At 40.7% G+C, this 23,098-nt stretch overlaps 1 protein-coding gene across 1 annotated transcript in view; it reads right to left on the bottom strand.

Moving 5' to 3' along the window:
- The window catches only part of cacna1ba (calcium channel, voltage-dependent, N type, alpha 1B subunit, a), an 85,606-nt gene that overhangs the window by 16,146 nt on the left and 46,362 nt on the right, over positions 1 to 23,098 (bottom strand). The window contains exons 17-34 of the mRNA XM_085786359.1: positions 22,935 to 23,052; positions 22,733 to 22,800; positions 21,824 to 21,930; positions 19,917 to 19,982; positions 18,003 to 18,038; positions 16,328 to 17,086; positions 14,038 to 14,231; positions 13,506 to 13,626; positions 13,101 to 13,230; positions 12,952 to 13,011; positions 12,229 to 12,335; positions 4,180 to 4,276; positions 3,011 to 3,171; positions 2,760 to 2,897; positions 2,323 to 2,524; positions 1,446 to 1,610; positions 1,010 to 1,120; positions 842 to 925 (exon numbers count right to left, since the gene is read on the bottom strand). Coding sequence (XP_085642485.1) covers positions 842 to 925; positions 1,010 to 1,120; positions 1,446 to 1,610; positions 2,323 to 2,524; positions 2,760 to 2,897; positions 3,011 to 3,171; positions 4,180 to 4,276; positions 12,229 to 12,335; positions 12,952 to 13,011; positions 13,101 to 13,230; positions 13,506 to 13,626; positions 14,038 to 14,231; positions 16,328 to 17,086; positions 18,003 to 18,038; positions 19,917 to 19,982; positions 21,824 to 21,930; positions 22,733 to 22,800; positions 22,935 to 23,052 — 2,724 coding nt within the window. The remainder of the gene's footprint in view (positions 1 to 841; positions 926 to 1,009; positions 1,121 to 1,445; positions 1,611 to 2,322; positions 2,525 to 2,759; positions 2,898 to 3,010; positions 3,172 to 4,179; positions 4,277 to 12,228; positions 12,336 to 12,951; positions 13,012 to 13,100; positions 13,231 to 13,505; positions 13,627 to 14,037; positions 14,232 to 16,327; positions 17,087 to 18,002; positions 18,039 to 19,916; positions 19,983 to 21,823; positions 21,931 to 22,732; positions 22,801 to 22,934; positions 23,053 to 23,098) is intronic.

Below are 23,098 nucleotides of genomic sequence, written 5' to 3'. Positions count from 1 at the left end.
GGCCAGTAGAGCACTGTATGGCAGCGCGAGTGCTGCATGTCGTCTCCTTTTGTTGAAGGAGCGTGTTTAGTTACCTTTTGCAATGATGTAGTTTGTGTTTGAGTTAAACAATAAATGGTTTTTACCCCACACACTAATTTCCCCCCTGATCTTTCTATTTGTTCCTTCCCGTTGTCCAATGGTTCCACACTGAGGAATATAACAAAGTGGGTACTCCTTTGTTATTTTTATCTTCTTGTTTTTATGAGAAACCCATGTGCTCGAAGAAAACATAGAGGGTTATGGTCAAGGTTAAGTTTTATGTGCTTAGCTAAGAGAGAATGGCAACAGCTTGTCACTCACCGTAGTCTAGTGATGTTTGGGACCCGGGCATGGCAACGCCAGTGATGACAATCAACAAGAGACAGACAGAGGGAGGGGGGGTGAGAGAACAGGAACAGTCATATTCCAAAACAGCAACTGATACAGGTTAAAAAACTTGCACATGTAAATCAGTCAAAGGCTGCTACACAATGTGCACTTATATACCAATAAAGAAACTGTCAAACACAACAGAGTATTTTAAATTACTCTCTGAGGTAGCTGTTCATCCTCAGCTCATGTGTCAGCCCTCCGTTATCAATCCTTCAACTGACAAAAGACTCACTCACAATCCTTCCCTCTGTCTTTGTCCAGAGCCTCCGGGCTTCCCTGGACCAGTGCCATGTGATTGTCTTTGCTGATACGAGCAGTTAACTTGTTTGCTAAAAGCTTGCTGTTCAGACTGTCCCTGCCCCTGCCCATTACCATGACAACAGTGCATTCGGCTTTGTTGAGATGAGAGTGGAGTGGGTGCTCTTACATTGATTTCAGTCACCAGGATGTCAGTGATGCTGCCCAACACTGTCACAAAGTCAAACACATTCCAGGCGTCCTTCAGGTAGTTCTGAGAAAACAGCAGGAAATCCCTGGTTGGTATTTATCTTACATTCATCAGCATGTGTAGGATTGCTCTGTGACTGTTTCTCACCAGGGGACCAAAAGCAATGATCTTGAGGATACACTCCAAAGAAAAGAGAGTGGTGAAGACTATGTTGAGGTTCTTCAGCATTACTTCATAGAAGTCTGGAGCTCCATGGAACTGAAAGACAGGAGTGTTTTACATGTAGGTTGAACACCACCAAAGGAACCCTTCAACATTTTTGGAAATACATTTACTTTCTTTGTTGCTGTCCATCTATTAAAATTGACATGTAACCTGCTAATTAATATTAGATAAACACAAAGAGTTTGCTTCCATCTGTTTCCAGTCTTCATGCTAAGGTGAGCTTAACAGCTGCTTGCTGTAACTGCTGCTGAGAGGGAACATGTTTCAATGTCAAACTGATCTTTTCCTAAGCTGATGGATCTAGGACTGTCCAAGCTTGTTCAACTACATCAAATGTGGTAAAAGTCAGACTTCTTACCTTCATCATGAGTACCACGGTGTTGAGAGCGATCATGATCATGATGGAGTACTCAAATGGAGGCGAGACCACAAACTTCCACATCCTGTACTGGAAGGACTGCGTGTTCTCAGGCATGTAGCGGGTCAGAGGTTTGGCATTTATGGCAAAGTCAATGCAAGCCCTCTGTAAAAAAGAAACCAGACCTCTGCTGCATTGTCTTCATCATTTTAAAGGGAGGGGCATCCAGGGGTAACTGGATTAAACAGCTCTCTATGCGTTTTGCTACCTGTTTGTACAGCTCTCAAACTGGTTTAAACTGATCAACCATCTTCACCACAAAATGTGCTTTTTTTGTAAGCTGCTGGATGATCACCTCCTTTAACAGTGCCAGCTGAGTGTGTGTTTCTGCTCAGAATCAGAGGGCCCAGACACACAACTGCAGGGAGCGTTGTCATCATACAGTTACAGATCACGCACAGACACACACACATACACACTGTCACAGATTCAAAGAGTGGGCTGTTATCTGCCGTGCAGACTGGCAACATTGATCCATCGTCTCTCATCCCTGGGTTGGTGCTTTGTAATGAATCAGAGGCTCCGTGTTGGTCAGTGATTTTGTGTTTTCAATGAACACAATACACTGTCAGTGGAAAGTGTAGCCAGGTGTTTCTGTTTTTACAGCACTTTTCCACATTTAACAACATAGGGTTAAAACTTGGAAGTACAATTTGCTACTAATTATTGTTAAGAGACTGTCACTGAGGAGGGAAGCCACAGGATTTCTTTTATTTTTTACTTTGCATGATTAAAAATATGTTTTCACATGAAGGTATATGTGCAGAGGTGAAATCAGCTTCTCACTCCTCTTTGTGTTTGCATGTCTCTGCTTTACCTCGTTCTTTTCCAAGCTGCACTCAGACAAGGCCTTGTCTCCCTGCTCCTGGAAGGTAATGATGATCAGAGCGACAAAGATGTTGACAAAGAAGAAAGGGAAGACCACAAAGTAGACCACATAGAAGATGGACATTTCTATCCGGTATCCTGGATTCGGGCCCTGGTCCTCAAAGGTGGCGTCCACAGAGTGCTTCAGTACACTGCAAACAAGAGTAAAGTTCAACTTCAAGTCTGAACTCAGGAATAAATCAAATCTAGTAAATCACCTCCTTGTGGCCATCTATCCATAATTACTGTGTTAAGTCTTGAGTAATGGCTAACAAGTGTTTTGTGAGGTCACACTGACCTTTGACCTTTGACCACCAAAGTTTTTAATCATTTCATTCTTGAGTAGCATAGTATAGTGAAAAACTTTAATCAGTTAGATGCACTTACGTTGGCCAGCCCTCGCCAGTGGAGACAGTGAAGAGGGTCAAGAAGGCCCACAGCACATTGTCGTAATGGAACTCATATTTTTTCCACTCTCTGGGCATGGCAGCTACCTCATCTTTGTCATAGTCCAAAAATTGTCCTCTGGAAGACATGAAGGCATGAATAAAGCTGAGTGGAGACGGGTACAAACACACCAACTTTTACAGGTAGAAAGTTGTTAAAATAAGAAGAAGAGTGAGTTGGGGTAGACCAACTTGCAGTCTTTCTCCAGACCCTTGGACTCGTCTGTGCAGTAGAAGAATTTGCCTTTGAAGAGCTGAACTGCGATGACAGCAAAGATGAACATGAAGAGGATGTAAACGATGAGGATGTTCAGCACGTTCTTCAGGGAGTTGACCACACAGTCAAACACTGCCTGCGGACACACAAATAGACACACACATGCACACACACAGTCGCGCACAGACACACACACACACACACACACACAAATACACACGTGTCGTTTTAACATGGTTGAAAACTGTCAGGATACCGCTGTCTTAACCAGAGCTGTCTTTAAAGTTAAGTTTGAATGTGATTCTATATCCATCTCAGTGGAACAAATGTTCAGACTAGCCACAGAGGATACTGGCTACTGGGACTACTCCTGATGGGTCCTGATGAGATGTGAGATGCATTATCATGCAATTAATAAGGCATGCAGCTAAAAACGTATTCACTTACACAAGAACATTTTGTCAGAATTCAAACACAGGTAAGATGGGGCTGAGAGCAAAGAGCAGAAAGGCTCTTCACTGACATAATGATTACATTTTGCCCAGCATGATACCAGGTCACATGCATACAGTCTATATATTCTATTCTTGTTTCAGGTGCTGCAACCGAGACAGATCTGCTGTTTGTTTTCTTTTGCAACTAGATAGATTTGGGCATTTTGCGCTTCAAACAAGCATGAAAGTAGAGTGCATGTTGGCAGCTGATTGGTATCTACTGAGCTGAAGTGAGGTTATAATGGAGTGTGTTTCAAGGCAGGGCAGCACTGAGATATCATCAAATATCACTGCCATGTTATCAGGTTGATAATCAAAAGGCTTATTATATTTCAACAAAACTGGTATGAAGATCCTACATGGAGGTAGATTTATTCTAATATTATTTGTGAACATATTGACAGTGTGTGTGTGTGTGTGTGTGTGTGTGTGTGTGTGTGTGTGTGTGTGTGTGTGATCAGTAGATATAAAATACTTTCCACAAATACAAAAAAAGAAATAAAGCATAAAATAAATGTAAAAAGACCATCCCAACCAAAACCTCCTCCTGTGCCAATACGATTTGCTGCCTTAATTGCATTTGAGCTCTGCAAAGTTTTTTATAAATGAATCAAAATATATAAAGAAAATAAACAGTAAAGGGGCAGAACCTTGAGTTTTGGCAGACGTTTGATGGTCTTGAGAGGCCTGAGTACTCTGAGAACCCTCAGTGACTTGATAGTGCTTATGTCTTTGCCTTTGGTCCCCCTGTGGAAAGCAATCATTGTTAAACCACAAACATAATTATCTACAAACAACCTGCAATAATCAGACTTTTGTTTTTCAGTATTAATAATTTGGATAAACAGCACAGAAAGAGCTTTTCAGATCTTAACAGGAAAGTCCTAATTTTGACTAATTTTGAAATCTGATTAAATCAGCTGGGTTAATGAGGTAGACAACAGCTTTCTGAAAAAAGCAGCGTTTGTAAAACTATACAGCAGAGGTTACATTTCTTGCAAAAAAGAAATATACTGTATACCGGTATATATATTTCAGCAAGTAAAGCAGGCTCTCATTTATATATCTGGTTTAGAAAATGTGCTGATTTTTTCTATCAGGGTTTGATTTTGTACTCCAACGCATTAGAGAGAACAGTTAAAGTGTATCTGACATTATGGCCACTCTCTGTCACAATTTATTACGTTTGGCTTCATCAAAAAGCCATGAATGATTCTCACCCAGCAGCTGCCCTCAAAGAGGAAATGCCCTCTGGATGGAGGCTCAGACAGCTCAACAAGAGAAATGCATTCCCTGCAGCTATTCAACTCCTGGAGGGTAAATCTCTAGCACTTCCAGGCACATTCATTCCAGCACAGTTAATGCTCCGCAGCACAGGCAGCTTCACGCAAGGACATGTAACTCCTCACCATTCAGCTCAGCTGTGGGTATCATGTAATCCTGGTTTACATGAACAACTCAGCCTGAAATCTCTTTGAACATGCAGTCAATCCACAGAAAAGCTTCTATTATCCTCCATGCAAATATGGTCATACTTAAGACCGTGCATGAGGGATCTTAATCAACAACATGTCTCGGGTCGGCATTTCAGGATTAAGATCTTAGTTAAACTAATTTGCCACTTAACACGAAAAACACATTTTGGCAAATAGCAGGTTCAGCAATGTAACATAAGGGGACAGAGGCTCATACTCATCATGTCATTGTCTGATGTGAGAAAAATGCGAGAAAAAAACAACAACTCCGATTTACCTTGTTTCTAATGTGCAGTTTGCACATAAAGTCTCAATAGTTGCCTGGCAGGGGTTTGAACAGTTGATATACTTGCGTATGATACCTGTGTTATTTTTAGTGATTTGAGGTGGGCAAGGCACTGGACATCAAAAAGGGCACTGATCCCAATTTCAGAATTGAGCCTTTCCTACAGTTATAAACAGGTAAGTCCTTGTCAATATGATACCTGTCTCCTTCAATACTTAAATACAGGGGAAGAGTTGGATCCTAACACTGTTGCAGTGTAATACAAAAATAATGACCCTAAAACATCAGTTGTGGGGCATCACATACAAAAATGATCATAGAGCAGCAGGACAATAGCATGTTTCATTCCCATAACACAATTTGTGTGACACATCACAATGGTGGGGAAAAAGATGTGACATCTTTTTTTGTCCACCCTTGGCTGGTTTCATAATTTCTACATCCTTGACCCATTCGGTACAAAGCTCTTCCACTATTTACGCTCCCCAAAAAAGAATCCTGTTCTCCACAACCACCAGTCACGACATACAGTAACTGGCTATGTGGGATCCACCACAGCAGTGAAGACTTTTGGGTGTCTTTGAAAACCCTGTAGTTGCAGGATACAAAAATAGCCTCAGGTTCGGAGGGAGCATGCTTGAGATAAAGTAGTAAAATTCCTGCTCTCATGGAAAATAGTTAGATGTGATGAGTCATCCAGTTGGGAATAAGTGTCGCAGGGCACACGCTTAGTGCCTTGAAGGCACTCCAGATGACGTTGTAGTCATTTGTACGTAAAGTAAACCTGCCAGCTGTGTGAAGGCTGAAAAAAGAAAGTTCAAACTCCCTCCTTACTCTCACACACACACCTGGTCAATCACTGTGTAAAGTTTTTAAAATTGACTGATGCAATTTGCATTCTCATTTTTTGGGCCACAACACAGTCTACCATCTGTCTGAGAACCAGTGCCTCACATTTGGTGGGGCTGGTTTTTATTCTGACCGGAAGTCATAACCTAATGAAGCCCAGGAAGGAACTGATGGTCCTAACTGTGGCTGATGTTCAGCAGTGGAAACTTAAAGGAACTCCTGAATCTTAGCAGCAGGTCCTATGTAAAGGAGGCAGAGTTGTAAGATTGGAAAAGCCTTACTATATTACTGGCATGGTAGCTCAGGAGGGTTAGGGGGTTGGAGAGCTTTCAAATGTGGATACAAGTGCTTAACTTGGCACAGATCCTACTTGGTTATTACTCTTTTGATATAACACATTGAGATGGCTGCCGTTCCTGGCAAGAAAATGCTACGTGTATAATCAATAGGTGTCAAATCAACATTTCAACAAGGTAGAGGGCAAAATTGAGTACACTATACAAAATCAAATTAAAGTATATTTTAACATAAATACTATTACTTGACAAGTAAGGCTCTGAAGAAATCTTATAAATTTGGCATACTCATTGTCTAATTTTTATTTTTTTTTTAAGTATAGGAGAATTACGCTCTTCATCCTCTCTGGAAAAGTTAATTCCAAGGAGGCAGTGATTTGAAGACTTCAGATCCAGGAGAAGCAATACAGATTTTGTTCAGCGTTTAATGTCTGTTAATGTTATTGCTGAACTAGGAATCTTGCAACGCATGCCTGGAGTGACTACTCTCTAATGTCTCCTAAAAAATGTTGGGAAATATAGCTTTCAAAGAATCCTAGACTTTGGGCAACAGGGCAAATTAGCTGTAGGGTGACAAACAGCATGGGCATGGTTCCTCTGTGAGGTCCCTTTGCCCCCCCCTGGTTAAATAACATGCAACAACTCCATGCTCTGATGCAAATTAGTCCAGCATGTGTTTTCAGTAACATTTGATCAGAGTGTTATCAGACCAAACACTAAGAGGGAGGACTGAGGCAAAAACCATGTGAGATATTCTGATAGCTTTCAAAGAATACCCCTCAACACCCAGATACAGTGAGGAAACAGAGAGATTGGACTTGTTGCAGGGGCTACAGTGTGAAGCTTTGGGCCACATAAAGGCTCAAATGATAACAAGGGCATCTAGTTCAGGTGTGGCCTCATTACCTTCTCCTCATCCTTTTCTGGGGTGAGAACAGAGAGCTTAGCCATGAAAACTAAATCTCTTCAACTCTCAACACTCTATTACACTTCAGAACACATTTGCCTCTCTCAGCATAAGCATGTATCGCACAGCGAGCAGGATGCATTAAAGAATAATTTAGAGGACTGGTTCAGATTTCTTCGATTAGCCTTCACGATAACATGAACTTCAGGAAATAAAGATATAAAATACCATAATGAAAGAATTCTACGTTTCTTACTTCACACTTGCATTACTGTCACAAAGAAACTAAAGTATGTACTCAGACTGATCACATGAACATTCAGGGTATTTTTTTTGGGGGGGGGTGTCCTAATTTGAACAAATCAATGACACAAAATGATGTGGTTAATCTTCTTGTTTTGTTATGATGACTGAATGCGACCTAAGCTGAGCGTACTGTAGTACAATTTTGGTAATCTTTAATTTTATTTTTTTAATTTTGGTCATCTTTTGCTTCTCCCATTTCCCACAATAACAATGCCCATATCCACACTAGTGGCCCTCTAAACAGCAGGATGCCCAATGGCTACACATGACTAAACTTTTATCTTAAGAAATAAATATGTGTATAAAAAACTGTTCATTCACCCTCTAACAATATCATTCTGGCTACTTGCCCCCCATGCGGATAAACACTGGCTTTATGTGTAGTGTGAGAGCTGGAAGACTTCACATGCTATTACTAGAGAACTCATGTGAATTCAGCCAGAAGGACGGGAAATTCAGTGTAAAGAGTTTGGTGACAGTGGATGAAGAGAGCAAAGATGGATAGTCCAACACGCAAGGAAAAGCCTCTGCATAACAGATTTCATTCCAAAATGCAATTTAAACAATTTGTTTGTTAAATACTACTTTAAACTTTGATTATCACTGCTTATCCTTATGTTAAGGTCATTAAAAGAACTAATTAGAACAGAAATATAAAGTAAATATGCAAAGCAAGAAGGCATTTGGGAATGAAATGGTTAAAAGAATGTTTGGGAGGCAGCGGCAGGTTTCACTTGAAAGCTGTCAGACAGAGATTACTGTTGTGTTAAAAAGGCATTTGAGTCACTGGCTTATATGGGCTTAATATTTTGCACATGAAGCTGATCTAACCAGAAGAAGAATGGTAGTTAGAGAGGGTTGGATTTGGTTGGGAAAGGGTTTAGGGTAGGGTATAGGGTGAGGGATCAGGGAGGGGGATGGGGTGGCATAGGAGGGTTCCCCACCTGGTCACACCTTGCTGCGATCTACTTGGGGGAAAACAGTGGTAAAACAAGGAACAGCACATTTATCGATGCTTCACACATACAATCAAAAAAAGCATATGTTTGCATCACATCAAAACACTATAGTTTCCATAAATGATAACGTAAAGTTGTCTATATTTTGGTTGGTAGCAGACAACTGCATGAGTAAATAGTAAGGACTATGTTCCACACTGGATTCAACTAAAGAATATCAGGCCATATGAGGAGAAAATAGTCGGTGGGATTAGACGCTGAATGTGCCTTTTATAAGAAACAAATCAAGACTGTTCAGCAATTAAAACAGGTACTTGTTCAACACTTGTTGCACGCTGCTACTTTTCACTCAACCAAAACATCAAATAAAAGAGCAAATGCCAACTTCTAAGCTTCTTCTAAATGATAATAATAAAACTAATAATAAAACAAAAAGAAATATCATCCCAGCCCTAAAAACCAGGTTATGCTGACATGGAAAGGCAGTATTGCGCTTTGCAGCATCAAACATGGAATGCACCAGTAGGCTGCAGACTGAGCTCAACACTTGAGAGGCTCCACTAGGTGAGATGACAGATTCATGGAGATGCTATGGTTTGTTATCCTTGTAGGCAGTTGATCAGATGGATGGCAGGCAGGCTGAGCTCCAGAGACGTGCATGGATAGTGAGTGACAGCTGTCAATCAAAAAAGGCTTTGCATTTTGAACCACTTGCAGAAAAATTGACCTGAGGCCAAGTAGCCTTTGAAAATGATATGTTTAAGTCTGATTTAACTTGTTGAAGATTTCAGTATGTAGGAATAAAAACTAGAAATAATGTTACATAATAAATGAGACTTTATGAAATACAAAATTAGTAAATATAGACAGCATGTAAAGTACTGTAACTATGAAACTGAAAACATTTTTAACTCTCAGCAACCTATTCATCCTGCGTCTTTGCATTTGTTTACTACAGGTTGCTTTAATATAATGCAATTACTTGTAAATGTGAAATTAAAAACAGCAAAATTTAACTGCTCACCAAGAGTAACTTTTTAACTGTACCATGAGTTAAAGTTACAGTAGTTAAAACACTTTTGGTTTAATTTCTCCTTACTGTAGCTCAGGGAGTAATCTTCTCGCATTCTTTTCAAGGCATGCTCATTTTCTTCATTTATCACCATATCACTCAACTCATGTTGCAGCTACAGAGTCAGAGGAACTCCAGTTACTAACCTCTTCTGTGCAACAGCTTACATAACACTGATTTCTTCAGTATAAAACAAAATAAGAGGAAAATCCTAAATAAATAAACTAATCTTAAGGAATCCTTAAGGAGAAGGCATAAGTGTGTTTTGTGCAAATGTGTTTATTTTAAGAAAATCTCAAGTCTGACTTGAAGGAAGACTTGGAGTGATTTGTGCAACTGAGCCCTGATACTGTATCTAGCACTATCCAGGACCAGTTCCCACACAGTGCGGATATATATTTATATATTTATATATTTATAATCTAAGTAACACCAACAAATGGATGCCATGGTTAATAATATGTAAACCCTAAAAGTAGTGCTAGTTTACTACTGCAGATGGTTGAGTAGTTAGAATCATTTCATAATGTCTCATTCATTTTTTCCTGAATACCTATACAAGCTGTCAGTCGCTGATAAGAACTGTATATGGGTTTAACTCGCTGTTAGGAACCAAACCACGTAAATATATCCCCACTCGCAGCATAATGCTGAGTTGGACAGATACACGTTAAGTCAGATGGAATAAAATAAATTGCATGTGAATGGAAATGATGAGGAATATGATCATGGGGCAGTCATTAAAAACCTATAGCTAACATACATACATGACGTACAGTCGAACTAAGAGGCATGCTAAGAACATTGAGAAGACTGATAATCTCTGAGATGTACTCATGCCCCCCCCAACAGCAGCTTGCTCATAACGAGCCTCTAGTCAGTGAATTAATAACAGAGAATATGAAATTGATGATATCATTCCAGTCCAAGCAGAGCTGTGTCGAGCCAAAGTGCTGATGAAAAAACCTCCCGTAAGAGGCTTAAGGAAGATAAGGATGGTGAACACGCAGGTGACATGCCCCTCCATAACAGAGGAGAGTATGGAGGACAGACCTTTAGCCAAGCACATGATGGTCAAGTACAGGAGGGTCTTAGATGGACGACGAGATGGGAATGTGTCCTAGGCACAACAGTGAACACTGCAAAAATAGACACCCATCCTCACAAGCAATTTCAATTCATATACTGCAGGCCTTACAGTCTGTTCAAGTGATGCATCTTGAATTTCTGAGCTGACTTTGCTCACAACCTCTGCACCAAGAAGTAACAATGATGCAGAAAGAATCCAGTGAAGTGTCAGTAGACAATGAGATGATTGTCTATTGACAGAAGCCTCTAGACCACAATTCACTGTAATCACTTTGTGTGTGTTTTGAAAAAGAATTCGGGAAGTGCAGGGAACGCTGGAAATCAACTAAAATACTTCTACAACTACTACTAAAATTCTTCTACAAAATATAACTTATGTAGGAACAATATTCAAATCACATTTAATAATTATTTCTGTGTTTGTGAATGTTAGATTAGTCTGTGAGGCAGTAATACAATTTCAGTGGTTACAACAAACAAGTTAACTCCCACACTCCTCTATGTCAAATAATGAATGGAATTCACTTAAAAACTACACCTATAATAAAATGTGATAATGGGTTTTTAAAAATGAATTATTATTCACTTTCATTTTATACAGGAATAAACAAAAGTATCTTCTTGAAAAGTTGTACTTCCCATCCTATGATGCACCTTTAAAGAAAACCTGAATACATTTATGTAAGACGTAAGACTGAATATGTGAGGAAATTACTTGTTTTTGCAGTGCATGTGTTTCTTCTATCACACAAATACACACATAAATAATGACAAGCAAGATGAGAGAGAGAGAGAGAGAGGAGGCATTACCCCATGAAACTCCTTCAAAACGATCCCAGCACAGAAACAGGGAGAGGATCATCATTAAACACATTGCACAACACCCACACACACACACAAACAAACACAAACATACACACACAGAGACACACACATAAACACACAGGCTACTAAATCACAGATAAAATGCAACAACATATCTGTAACACCATTTAAATTATTATATTATAATTATATATCGTGCTAATGTTAGCACTATATTAATTTACAATAGAATTTGCATAATGCACATTCAGCCATTGAACCTGGGATGAGTCCATCAAGGGGAAGTTCACTAATTACTGGACCCACTCAAGATCGGACAGACCCTGACAGTCACTGTATTTGGTCAACCCTTACCAAAAGATGAGCTCATCTTCCTCTGCTCTCTTCTGGTTTACAACTATTGTTTAAACATGCTGTTCCTTTCACCTATAATGAACATTAGCAGACTGGAAGCTGCAGGACAGATTTCTGTGCAACACAGACCAAATTACAACTGTTTCTCATTAAGATTTAGTATGTAGCCTACTGTGTGTTGCCCCTGACACATCACACGCTTACACCAACTCTGATGATCAGGAGTGACAATTTACAAATTGATCCATCTTATTTTATGTAGTAAAAGTTTTTGAACTTACGAAAATGCAAAAGCCACCAGCGCTCCACTGACTACTATGAAGTCCAAAATGTTCCACAGGTCTCTGAAGTAGGATCCAGGATGGAGCAACAGGCCCAGGTCCACCATCTGAGCAAAACACATCATTGTTATGTATTTTATTAATTTCACTTTAAACTATGTAATGTAAGTTTATTTTATATGTTTAATTTGTATTTATTTCAAACTGCCTTATTTCTGACATATGATAAGCCTGTATTGGTCAGTTCAACTATATATCTTTTTAGTTATCATATAATATTGTGATGGTTAATGATAACTGGCTATTAACAAATCAATAATGTAATGTAATTTTGGGTGGAGGAATGCAATGCTCAGCCAGTTAAACACCAACCTGTACATATAATTCTTTATGAGGACATTTATAAAGTGTTAGTGCTGAACTACTTAAATGTTTGATCACCTCTGTGTTATATTCATCAGTGAGAGACAGTAAACAATGGTGATTTTATATGAAAATACAATGGATTATCAATAAAAAGGGAACTGAAGACTGATTTCCTGAGTGCACTATAATTGTCATTGTGAGGTGACGGCCTGGCACAGACTGCCTTGCTGTCCACTCCACATTCATTACTTAAGTACTTTCAGTTTTTAGTCAGTTTAAAAAATGCAGTGAAAGACAAAGAAACAGTGACATTATTATAACTGTTATACTTGTGCATTTGCCTATGTACATGCTTACCTTGATCACCATTTCAAAGGTAAAAACACCAGTGAAAGCATAGTCCAGATATTTGAGCACCTAAAATAAAGAAAGAATTAGTACTGAAAATGTATAACAAAATTAATTTGTATTTGTATTGTTGCGTTCATGTGCACTGTGTGTCTCACATTGTTGCGAGGGGCATTTGTCCAGACAGGGTCCTCTGCTGCCAAAGCAATACTGCTCATGGCAATGACAACCAGGATGGACATCTCAAAATAACGCATAGTCACAATGTAGTGACATAACCGCCTCACCCTGAGGAGAGAGAGACAGGGACAGACGCAGAGAGGGAGAGAAACAATAAGCAGGAGACAAGATGTAACAAAGACTGAGTTGTGACAGCAGCTACTGAGTGGAAGGCTGAGTATTGGGTGTGAGGGGGATAAAGTGAAAAATAAATTCAACACTTCAAATTTAAAATGTGCTAGACATGAAAAGTGATAAGATTCAAGAAAAGGGTGACCATCATCCTGTTTCTGAAGAGTCTAAATTCTGTAGCATGTTGGACAAAGCAGGTCAAGGTGACTCACGGATTGGCTTGTCCAAAGACGAACATGGAACTGTAAGGCAGGATGGGTCTGGGCCCACTTTGACCTAGATCTTCCAAAGTCTTCTCATTCATGGGCATTGTCTCACAGTCAATACTGTTCACTGTGAACACAGACAGTTTGATTGCAGCAACAATCTCAGACATGGCAGACTGTCATTGAACAGCACAGAACCCCCAGCAGTGGTCGTCTATTTGAATGTCCTCAAAGCATAATTGGATAATAAATGATATACTGTATGTTCTTGGCACAATGAGGAATTCTTTATTGTTACCATTTAACCAAGGTCGAGCTGTGTAGGATGAAAGTAAGACTAAACTATTGCGAGCCATACACTATGTTGTGGTCATGTCCATGTAGACACAAGTATGTGTGACATGTGACATGATTTCATAGAAAGTCTCAGATCCTGTTGAACCATAATTTCACATTTTTCCTCTGTTTTATCTGGGGCTATGCACAGAGATCTTCAATTAAATGGCTGCCAATGAAGTCACATTAATGTGATACTGACTTTGCATGAGGATGGTCTCTCCAGGTGGGGAGGTGACGGTCACAGGAGGAACGTGGATGGAGCTTCGGCCGGTTCGTCTCACGTTCCGCTGGTTATCTGAGTCCTCCACCCGGTCAGGAGGCCAGCTGGCGCCTCCAGAGTCCTGCCGAGGGGAGATGGCCAGAGACTCCCCCTCTGAATCACCAAACCTGTCCCTAGGTCAGAAACAGCATCTTCCATATCAATATCTCATGCCTGTATCGTGGAGGCTAACCACAACCCTAACATTTGTTTCCCACACAGTCAGCCAGTCCAGAGGGTCTGTTGTCAGCGTGAGACAGAAGACGGGTTCATATATTTATTATATGTGTCACATCTGGCATTTGAGATAAGGGTTGGCAGATCGACTCAAAAAATATTGATGCTTTTGATGCTATGTCTGGTTTTTGAAAATTGATTCTACTGTCAATAGGATCAATACCACTTTCACTTTCTCTCTTCTACACAGTATGTTGCAGTCTGTATGAACATGTTCATATGTTGTGAACACAAATAAGTTCATCCCACTCTTTGCCACAGCTATTGCCATTTATGCACATCACCCCCTCATCTCTTTCTCTATGGCTTTCCTGAAATATACAATATACTTAACTACAATATATACCCTTACAAATATACCCTTAAAGGGATAGTTCAACATTTTGGCAAATTGGCCCATTGCCATAATCGCTATAGTCATAGCAGTAGGTTCGTTACCTTAATTTGTCGGTGTAAGCTATTTTTAGAACGGAGGAGCGGAGCGGCAGGCTGCTCAGAGCTATGCTATGGAGGCTAAAGGAATTTCTTGGTTTCCCTCATCAAACTCATCAAATACAAAATCCAAAAACTCCAAAACGCTTTCGTGGACAAGTTGTGACCTGCACATTCACCACACTATGAGATAATAATGGAACGTTATGAAACTGAGCCGTTTTCGAGGTAAATACAGGGTAAATACAGAGACTGCTTGCTGAAAAACTGTCCCTGAACGCAACACGCATCAGCGGTTTTGCATGAATTTACCTCTAAAACAGCTCCGTCTCGTAACGTTCCATTATTATCTCATAGCGTGGTGATTGTGCAGCTCACAACTTGTCCACGACAGCCTTTTGGAGTTGTTGGATTGTGTATTTGATGAGTTTGATGAGGAAAACCAAGAAATTCCTTTAGCCTCCATAGCGTAGCTCTGAGTAGCCTGCCGCTCCACTCCTCCGTTCTAAAAATAGCTTACACCGACAATTAAAGGTAACGAACCTACTGCTATGACTATAGCGATTATGGCAATGGGCCAATTTGCCAAAATGTTGAACTATCCCTTTAACTAACTAGAAATAATGAATGCAGGGGCACCTTTTTTTTACAGTCTATGAGGGGCACACATATAAACACACATACTTTTTTTTTTTTCCAAAGTCTGATTGAAGCCACTTTTGTTTCTGCTCCACTTGGGAACCAAATTCAGGTCTCACAGGTAGAAGATAATAAATCCTACAACCCTTAAAAAGATTGCTAACCATGCCTCATAAATAATAACACTTTTGTCCCCTACATGAAAATACATAAGTATCCGCAATCTGGCTCTGTATTACAAATGAAAAAAAAAAAATGTTGTGATACAGCCCAGCCAAGACAGAGAGAGAAAGAGAACTCCAAGACCAAGAGAAGTGAGTGAATCAATGTGCTCTGGGATGAAATACGATTTTACTCATTTGAAATAGTAAAAAAGAAAAAAGAAAATCAATAGTGAGGGTCAATGCTGACATTGCGGTGGGCTGCCACAAATGAATCAATGTATGAGAAACAGTGGATTCGGCGACTTGTCACCACTGTCAGTGACATGTTTGACTTGGCTAAAGCTGATGGATCTGGCTAAACATTTACATACCATGGCATCACTGGGAGGATTTAGATTTGATCCCCATTAGCTGCTACACCTGGTAGCAGCTACTCTTCCTGGGGTCCATTAAAAAGTCACATAAAATAATCAAACACACGGATTAAACTAAATTTCCAAATAATATGAAAAGCTGCATGGTAGGATTGAACATATCTAATCAATTTTTGTTTTCTTCAAAATGTGGAAATCTACTGATACTTTCTGATGCAGTGATGACGCTTGCCAGCTTCTCATGTTTCTATGTAAAACCAACTGAAGAGAAACTGCGCAGAGCCCAAAAGTTATCACTTTCTGACTGCACACGATGTAAACAAAGTGAATCCGTATTGGACCAATGCTAAAATGAGTTAATGAAGATTTTGAGATTATTTTCACCTGTGACTCTGGCTCTTCTCTCTCTCATTGGACTCTTCTCCCTCAGCTGTGGATTGGCCCCTGGAATTAAGAGTCCTGTGTCTCTTCCTCTCTCCGTTGGCCCCACTGTCTCCTCTGGAGTTAACATCCCCGTCCCTGTGAGAAGAACATCCATCTCTGTGCCGCCTTCGCTCTTCCCTGCCTCCGCTGTTTACCGTTCCCTTTCCCACCCGGGACTGCCGGTGTGAGTGATGATGGCGGTGCTCTCTCTCGGGCCTGACTCCTCCGCTGTCGTCCATGGAGCTCTGATGGTGATGCCTCCTGCCTCCCTCTCGGCTACGGGATCTCTCGCTCTTCCCCTCTTTGCCCCGGCTGCCGTCGTGGTCTTTGGAGCGACTGTGATGGACGTGTTGTCTTCCGCCAGTGTCGCCGTTATCATTCGTCTCGTCTTTCGTCCTGGTCCGGTCTCTGTGTCGGTGGTGACGGCGAGGCTGGTGGAGGGTCGCAGGAGGGTCGGCGGCGGTCTCGGCCTCCTCGGGCAGGCAGGGCGTGTGATGGTGGTGCGGTTGGCCCGCGAGCAAAGGCCTGTCACAAGGCTCCACGAGCAGCGGCCGGTCGTGGTGGCTCTTCATGTCGGGCCGGAGATGGAGGCGGAGACGCTCCTCAGGCTCCAGCTCGCTGTACAGGGCCTCGCAGCTCGCCCAGTTCTGCCTCCTCAGCTGTTTGGTCCTCTGCTCCCACACTGACCTCGTCGTCTTCATTGACTTCTGCTGCTCCTTACTGGGGGAGAACCACAAGAACCAGACAAATCATAACCACTGGAGCACCGATATCACAATAAAATACTAAATGTAAAAAGTAAATTATTTTCTGTGAATTCTCTACTTTGATGTCAATGGCAGAGTTTTGTCAACAAAAGCTCTCAGCTTTTCCAATGGATACGTTAACAGGCATGGTTCCACTTGAGGTGTGGCACATTCAGTGTATGCACTTTATACTTCATGGCACATAAAACCAGCTGAAGGTTTTGAACAGTCCCTACATGCTTGGATGATTTACAGTATGACCAAGGTGCAATGGTGCTTTAACGCAGCAGACCGCTGTGTTCTTTTGTCACAGTCTACTGTGGAGAGCGTCTGAACAACAGCCAAGCATGGCCATGTCGCCATGCTCTGACATATTCTCTGTCAATGTCTTTTAATACAGTATTTGTGAAATGATTGAACGCATGCACTTTTGATATGTATGAACTTACTAACAACAGAACTATTTCTTTGCTGTACTGCACATATAACTATGCCATTTTTTTAATGTGGCATCTTGTCATATTAGCCACATCTGTACACCGCACAGATTAGAAAACAGAAAATTATTTATTCCATCTTCTCAAAGCTCCATGGTTCAATTACATTCTTCATACTCATCTTAGAGCTAGCACACTGCACTGCACTTCAAAACTCCTGCTACTGTAGGAGGGGGATGGACAACATGGAACTGGATTCACTGAATGAACAAAGAAGCCTCTAACATGGTGTGCATGAAAACAATGCAGGGCGGGTCTGTTTCATTTATGTGGTTCTTGTGTTAAGGGATGTAAATAGTGAGAATATGAGTATGTATGTTTTTATGCATGTTATCATCATCATCATCATCATCATCATCATCCACCACCTTGTTAGCAGGCGGTTGGGTTTACCTCAGGTAGTGATGGACTGGGGTGCAGACATAACTCCTACAAACACATAAAGGGAGCAACATTGAAACAAAGAGAGGGAGAGAAGGAACTTCAAAAGGGACAGAAACAAGTTACAGACAGAAGCACAGAGGGAGCAGATAAGCTTCAGAAAAATGACAACATGTACAGTAGAGATGGAAAATTATACAGAAACCCAAAAGAAATTGCTTTTGCTGCGAGGGAGCAGGGGAATAATGAAGAGCTCTGATGTTTGGCTGGCATAACAGTTGTCTGTCAAAGTGTTTGTGTCAGTGTTTCACTACAGGACACATCTCCTGACATAATGAGCCATTACAATGGAGTAACCTAAAGGGGAGGGGAGCATACTGAGGCATCATACTGCTCAGGCTGCCTCCACACTACTACATTTTCAAGAGATGCATCTCTTTTACTACGTTGTTGCCTCCTGTCCACATCCACACCACTCCAGTCCAAAAGGTTTACTCGAGAGCAAGTAGTCTGCTTCCTGTTTACACCAGCTTGCACATGTCCAATGTACATGAGACAGGTGTGTTGGCGTGGGTGGAAGTGTTTGGTTTTTGAAATTAAAATCTAGTAGTGTGGGCCTGAGAGAGCCAGAGTTACACTAAAAGTAGTGTTACTAGAATTAACATCAGTGTGGACTCCTTAGTTGTTCCAAAAATGTGTAGAATTTTTATGAATTAAATCACAGTTCCAAGCAAATCCTCAGAAATATGTAGAACAAAGATGAAGCTTAATCACCAATTCAAAGCACATATTGTGTCTCTCAAATGTTAAACCTACAGTATCAGTTCAACAATGTGCCCTAAAGCTGACTTATACATGTAATTAAACAGTAATGATGAATTATCTTCTGTTGGATGGCAACAGAGTTTGATTATGGCAGAAACTGTTGCAGCCTGCTGAAGCAAACACTGAGTAGTCTGATCATGTGGTAAAGTCTAAGGACTAAGGTTGACGTGTACAAGTGTTTCTGTTGCATTTGAAGATGTATTTTCTCAATGTCAACAAATCCAATGGAAAGTCAGCCAAAAACTACAACTAGTAATCAAAGAAATTCATACAGTACGCGCACACGCACACCTTACAGCAGAAACAAAAATGTTTACAGCCTGTCCAAAAGCATTTTGGGTTTCTCCAGCTAATCTCCTCCTTCATGACAACTCTGGATGCAACACCTGTGGACACTTTAATTATGAGGTCTTAAAGTTATATGTAATTGAGTGTTGGTGATAATGTGACTGCCACAAATTGGCATTCACCAAAGTCTCACCTCAATACATGCCTGCTTTCATAGGAATTGTTGACAATATGAAAAATACAAGATTTCACCTGCCATATCCTTAAATAACGGTTTCATTCCACTGGTTTTGTTTTCACATTCATCATTCTGACTCACTACAAATAAGACTGATGAGTGACTCAACAACTGCTGTGTCCAACTTCTGTGAGTCACTCAGTATCTGTCTGTTTCTGCTGAGCAGGTGTTTATCTGTAATAATGTAACAGGTAACAGCAGTTTGGGCAATGAATCATATCACAGACAGCATGAACGATTATATGCAGTATCATGAGATCAAAAAATCATTCTCACACATAAGGATGCTGATCATACACAGTCAGGTACCATGATCACTGAAACACAACCCGGTGATCCTTGCTGATCACAGGGAAATAACAGAAACAGAGGACAGGAATGGGAATACTGAAACACACACACGCAACTCTATCACAAGATGCGGGCATGGAGGACTGTCATGTTCTTCTGGACAGTTTACACAGAAAGATGAAATGACCACACTAGGAGGAGATAGGGTGTAGCAGCAGAGCAGGAGCGATGGAAGAGGGGCAATGGGAGGATTTAGAAATTGTATCAGAGAGGTAATAACTCACAGTGAGTTAACGCTGCAGATGGATGAGCTGCTAGAATGCGCGTTACCTCGACTGCGTGTTAGAAAACTGCACATGCACAAAACAAAAATGGGGGAGGGGGGGACATCATATAGGATGAAGTCAGGGAACATCCAGACACCATTCGACATTACTCCATTTTCTTCATGTCCTTTAGCCTTTCCTCACATTTCAGTGCGATGGGCGGTCAAAGCTCAGAAACACAACACTGAGACTGAACCAGAAAGGAAATGTCACAAATAGGCTGTGGGGGACAATTCTATCTCATTTCACTATTCCAAGGTTTTCTTTACCACTTATACTGTAAATACTGTACTTTTAACACTTTTTAAACAAAAAACTATTAACATGTAACATGTCACTACGACTGGTGATGCAGACTGAGTTGTATGGGTACGAGAAAAGGCAGAGTGGTCTGGATACAGAATAATTTCATGGGTGGAGCTGAAAAAATAACGCAGCAGTTACTATAAGTGTTACCATGGGCAATCATGTCAAGTCCACGCTCTATTGAAGTCCATTGATGGGAGATCAGATGAACTTGGCTTCCTTTGACTAAAAACTAAAACTGTGAGTTCAATGATGAAAATTTGTCCCAATGTGTTTTAATGGGTTTATTTAATTGGTCCCACTGGTTTCAGTTGTGGGCAAGAACTTCCACTGACTAGCACACTGGTTTTCACAGCAGGTTTGGAGTAGTCAAACACTGTCCTGGATGAAGAAGTTGCAGGATTTAAAGCTGTGTTTTGTTGTTCTTGTTGGCCACTTGTTGGCAGCCGAGCAAACCCACATCACGGTATTAACTCCCTACTTTAAAATTGCTGTGGTAAGTAACCGTGTCGGCAGTGGCCTATTTACACTTCTCTTGGTCTCCAGCAGCTCCAATATATTGTTCTCTAACTGCTTCTACTCCAAAATGTCCACTAACTAGTTTCTCAGGTCATTCACTTAAGATTCATCACAATTTCACTGTCCCTGTAGTTGATAAAGGTACAGTATATGTCCATCTATCCATTACCGACAGTTTACTGTTTACTCCTGAAGGTTTTGGTGGGGGTTAGAGCTTATCCCTGTTAATATTGGGCGAGAGGCTGACACATAAACAGACAACCACTCACACTCACATTGACACCAACAGCAAATTCAGAGTGTAATTCACCCTAAACTGCATGTATTTAGACTTCACTCAGCCAGACAAACCCAGCCCTGTCCTGTTTACTGTAAAACTGAAAGCTATGAGGTAAAGGATGCTGAAAAGCTCCATAAAGCTGAATATATTTTGTGCAATGGTTTAACTGAAATACCTAAATGCTTTAAGGAAAATATTAGGGGGACCTAAACTAACTTGAAAGAAAACGTTGTGTCCTTTGTGTGTAATCTTCTTCATTGGCATTCAACCCCAAAAAGAAGTTCCAAAGAGGCTCAAAAACTCTTTAAGGTTCAACTCCACCAATGAGATTATTTATGCCTGGGAAGAAGCACCCATATTATGTTTGTGTTAAACAACCTCTATGTTCACAAATGAGCCTTCACAGTAAACACATAACAGTAATAATAGTTTGTTACAAAATACAGAGTATACAGATCATGTTGCTGTTCTTCTACAGATGGCAAAGGAGAGTTTACCTGAAACATTTATGGTATGATACATTTTACTGTATGTTGACTGCTATGAACAACAACAAAAATGATAATCTAAACTGACAAGAACTAAGACAAAACAATGACCTTGGCCTGGCAGACATACTGATGAACTGGCTTTAGTGTGTGGGCGGTAGGTTAGGTAGAACAAACCCCTGAACCCCTGTGTGTCTCTTCTGTGACTGTGTGTTATTGAAAGTGCAGAGATTTCAGAAAGCCGGAACAATCATTAGAAGAGGTTGACTTACGCTGTGATGGAAATGTTTGCGGCTGACATGGGGCTGACCTCCTTTACCTCCTTGGCTTTCTGGAGGGCAAGTTTCTTATTGATGGCCTCCTCTTGCTCCTCTTCATCCTGGACAATATTTGCAAAAACATACATACAAACAGTACATACAGCAAGTCTTTTCTTTTTACCCGTTTACCTGTTGTTCTGATCATTTGAGCCACTATGCTCCTGTTTTGGAAAGCCGGTCAGTTGCCTTCTGCTACCTACTGTTCCACAGTCTTACAGTACTTCAGTGGGCCTCATCCAACACATTACTGGTAGGTCTTTAATGTGGACAAGTGTCGCTACCTCACAGTTCTTTCTGCCTCAAATCAGTCAAGTTGGAGGAAATAATTATGGTCACAGTCTCTCGTTCCTGAGTTAGAGCATTGAATAATGGCCAGAAGTATTTTTTCAGAGCAGTATGATGTCACACTGAAGTTGAAACTTGACCTCTTGGATAAAAAATGTTGTCACTACTACCTACATTTTAGTTAAATTGTGTTATTATTTGTGTCTTATTATTATTATGCGAGTTATGACCAAATGTTTTGTGAAGTCATAGTGTGTCAGAAGTGATGAAATTCCCCCTGGGTTTTCATGATTCATGACATTGCATTTACAAAATAGTCACAAGGCGGGTCACACTCACCTCTGACCCTTGACACCTAAATCTAAGTCAGTTTATCCTTGAGTTCTAGTGAATGTTTGAGCCAATTCTGAAGAAAATCCATCAAGGATTTACTGAGATATTGCATCTACGAGAATGGGACGGATGAACTAAATCACCGGAAAGTGTCCACTTTCATTGTTCAGCAGCTAAATAGAAATCATAATATGAGAAACCCTGAGAGGCCAGGATATATTAAGCCATAATCAAATACTGCACCTTTGTGAGCTCCTGGGCATTTGCAAGATTATCAACAGCAATGGCCAAGAAGACATTGAGGAGTGTGTCTGGTCATTTGTGGTTTCAGGAAAAGCTCAAATGACTGATAAACACATAATCAATATTTACAATTGCAGTTGTTCTTCAAATCTATGATAAACCTCCACAGAGCTGTAAGGCTGTTTGAATCGATTGAGGATACAGTTTCCGAAGAGAGTGAGAACGATGAAATAAATGGAGGAGAACATTCCCCCGTGAACGCCCCCCTGTGATTCGATCCCGTGGTACATGACTGCATTCCAGTCTTCTCCGGTTAGGATCTGCAGGGGAGACACAGCCTGGTTTCTGAGTCCAGTTCAGAGGTTC

Source organism: Trachurus japonicus, chromosome 9 (genome assembly GCF_045865225.1).
Source record: "Trachurus japonicus isolate A0001 chromosome 9, Traja_1.0".
NCBI lineage: Eukaryota > Metazoa > Chordata > Actinopteri > Carangiformes > Carangidae > Trachurus > Trachurus japonicus.
This window is presented reverse-complemented; position numbering and strand designations above follow the sequence as displayed.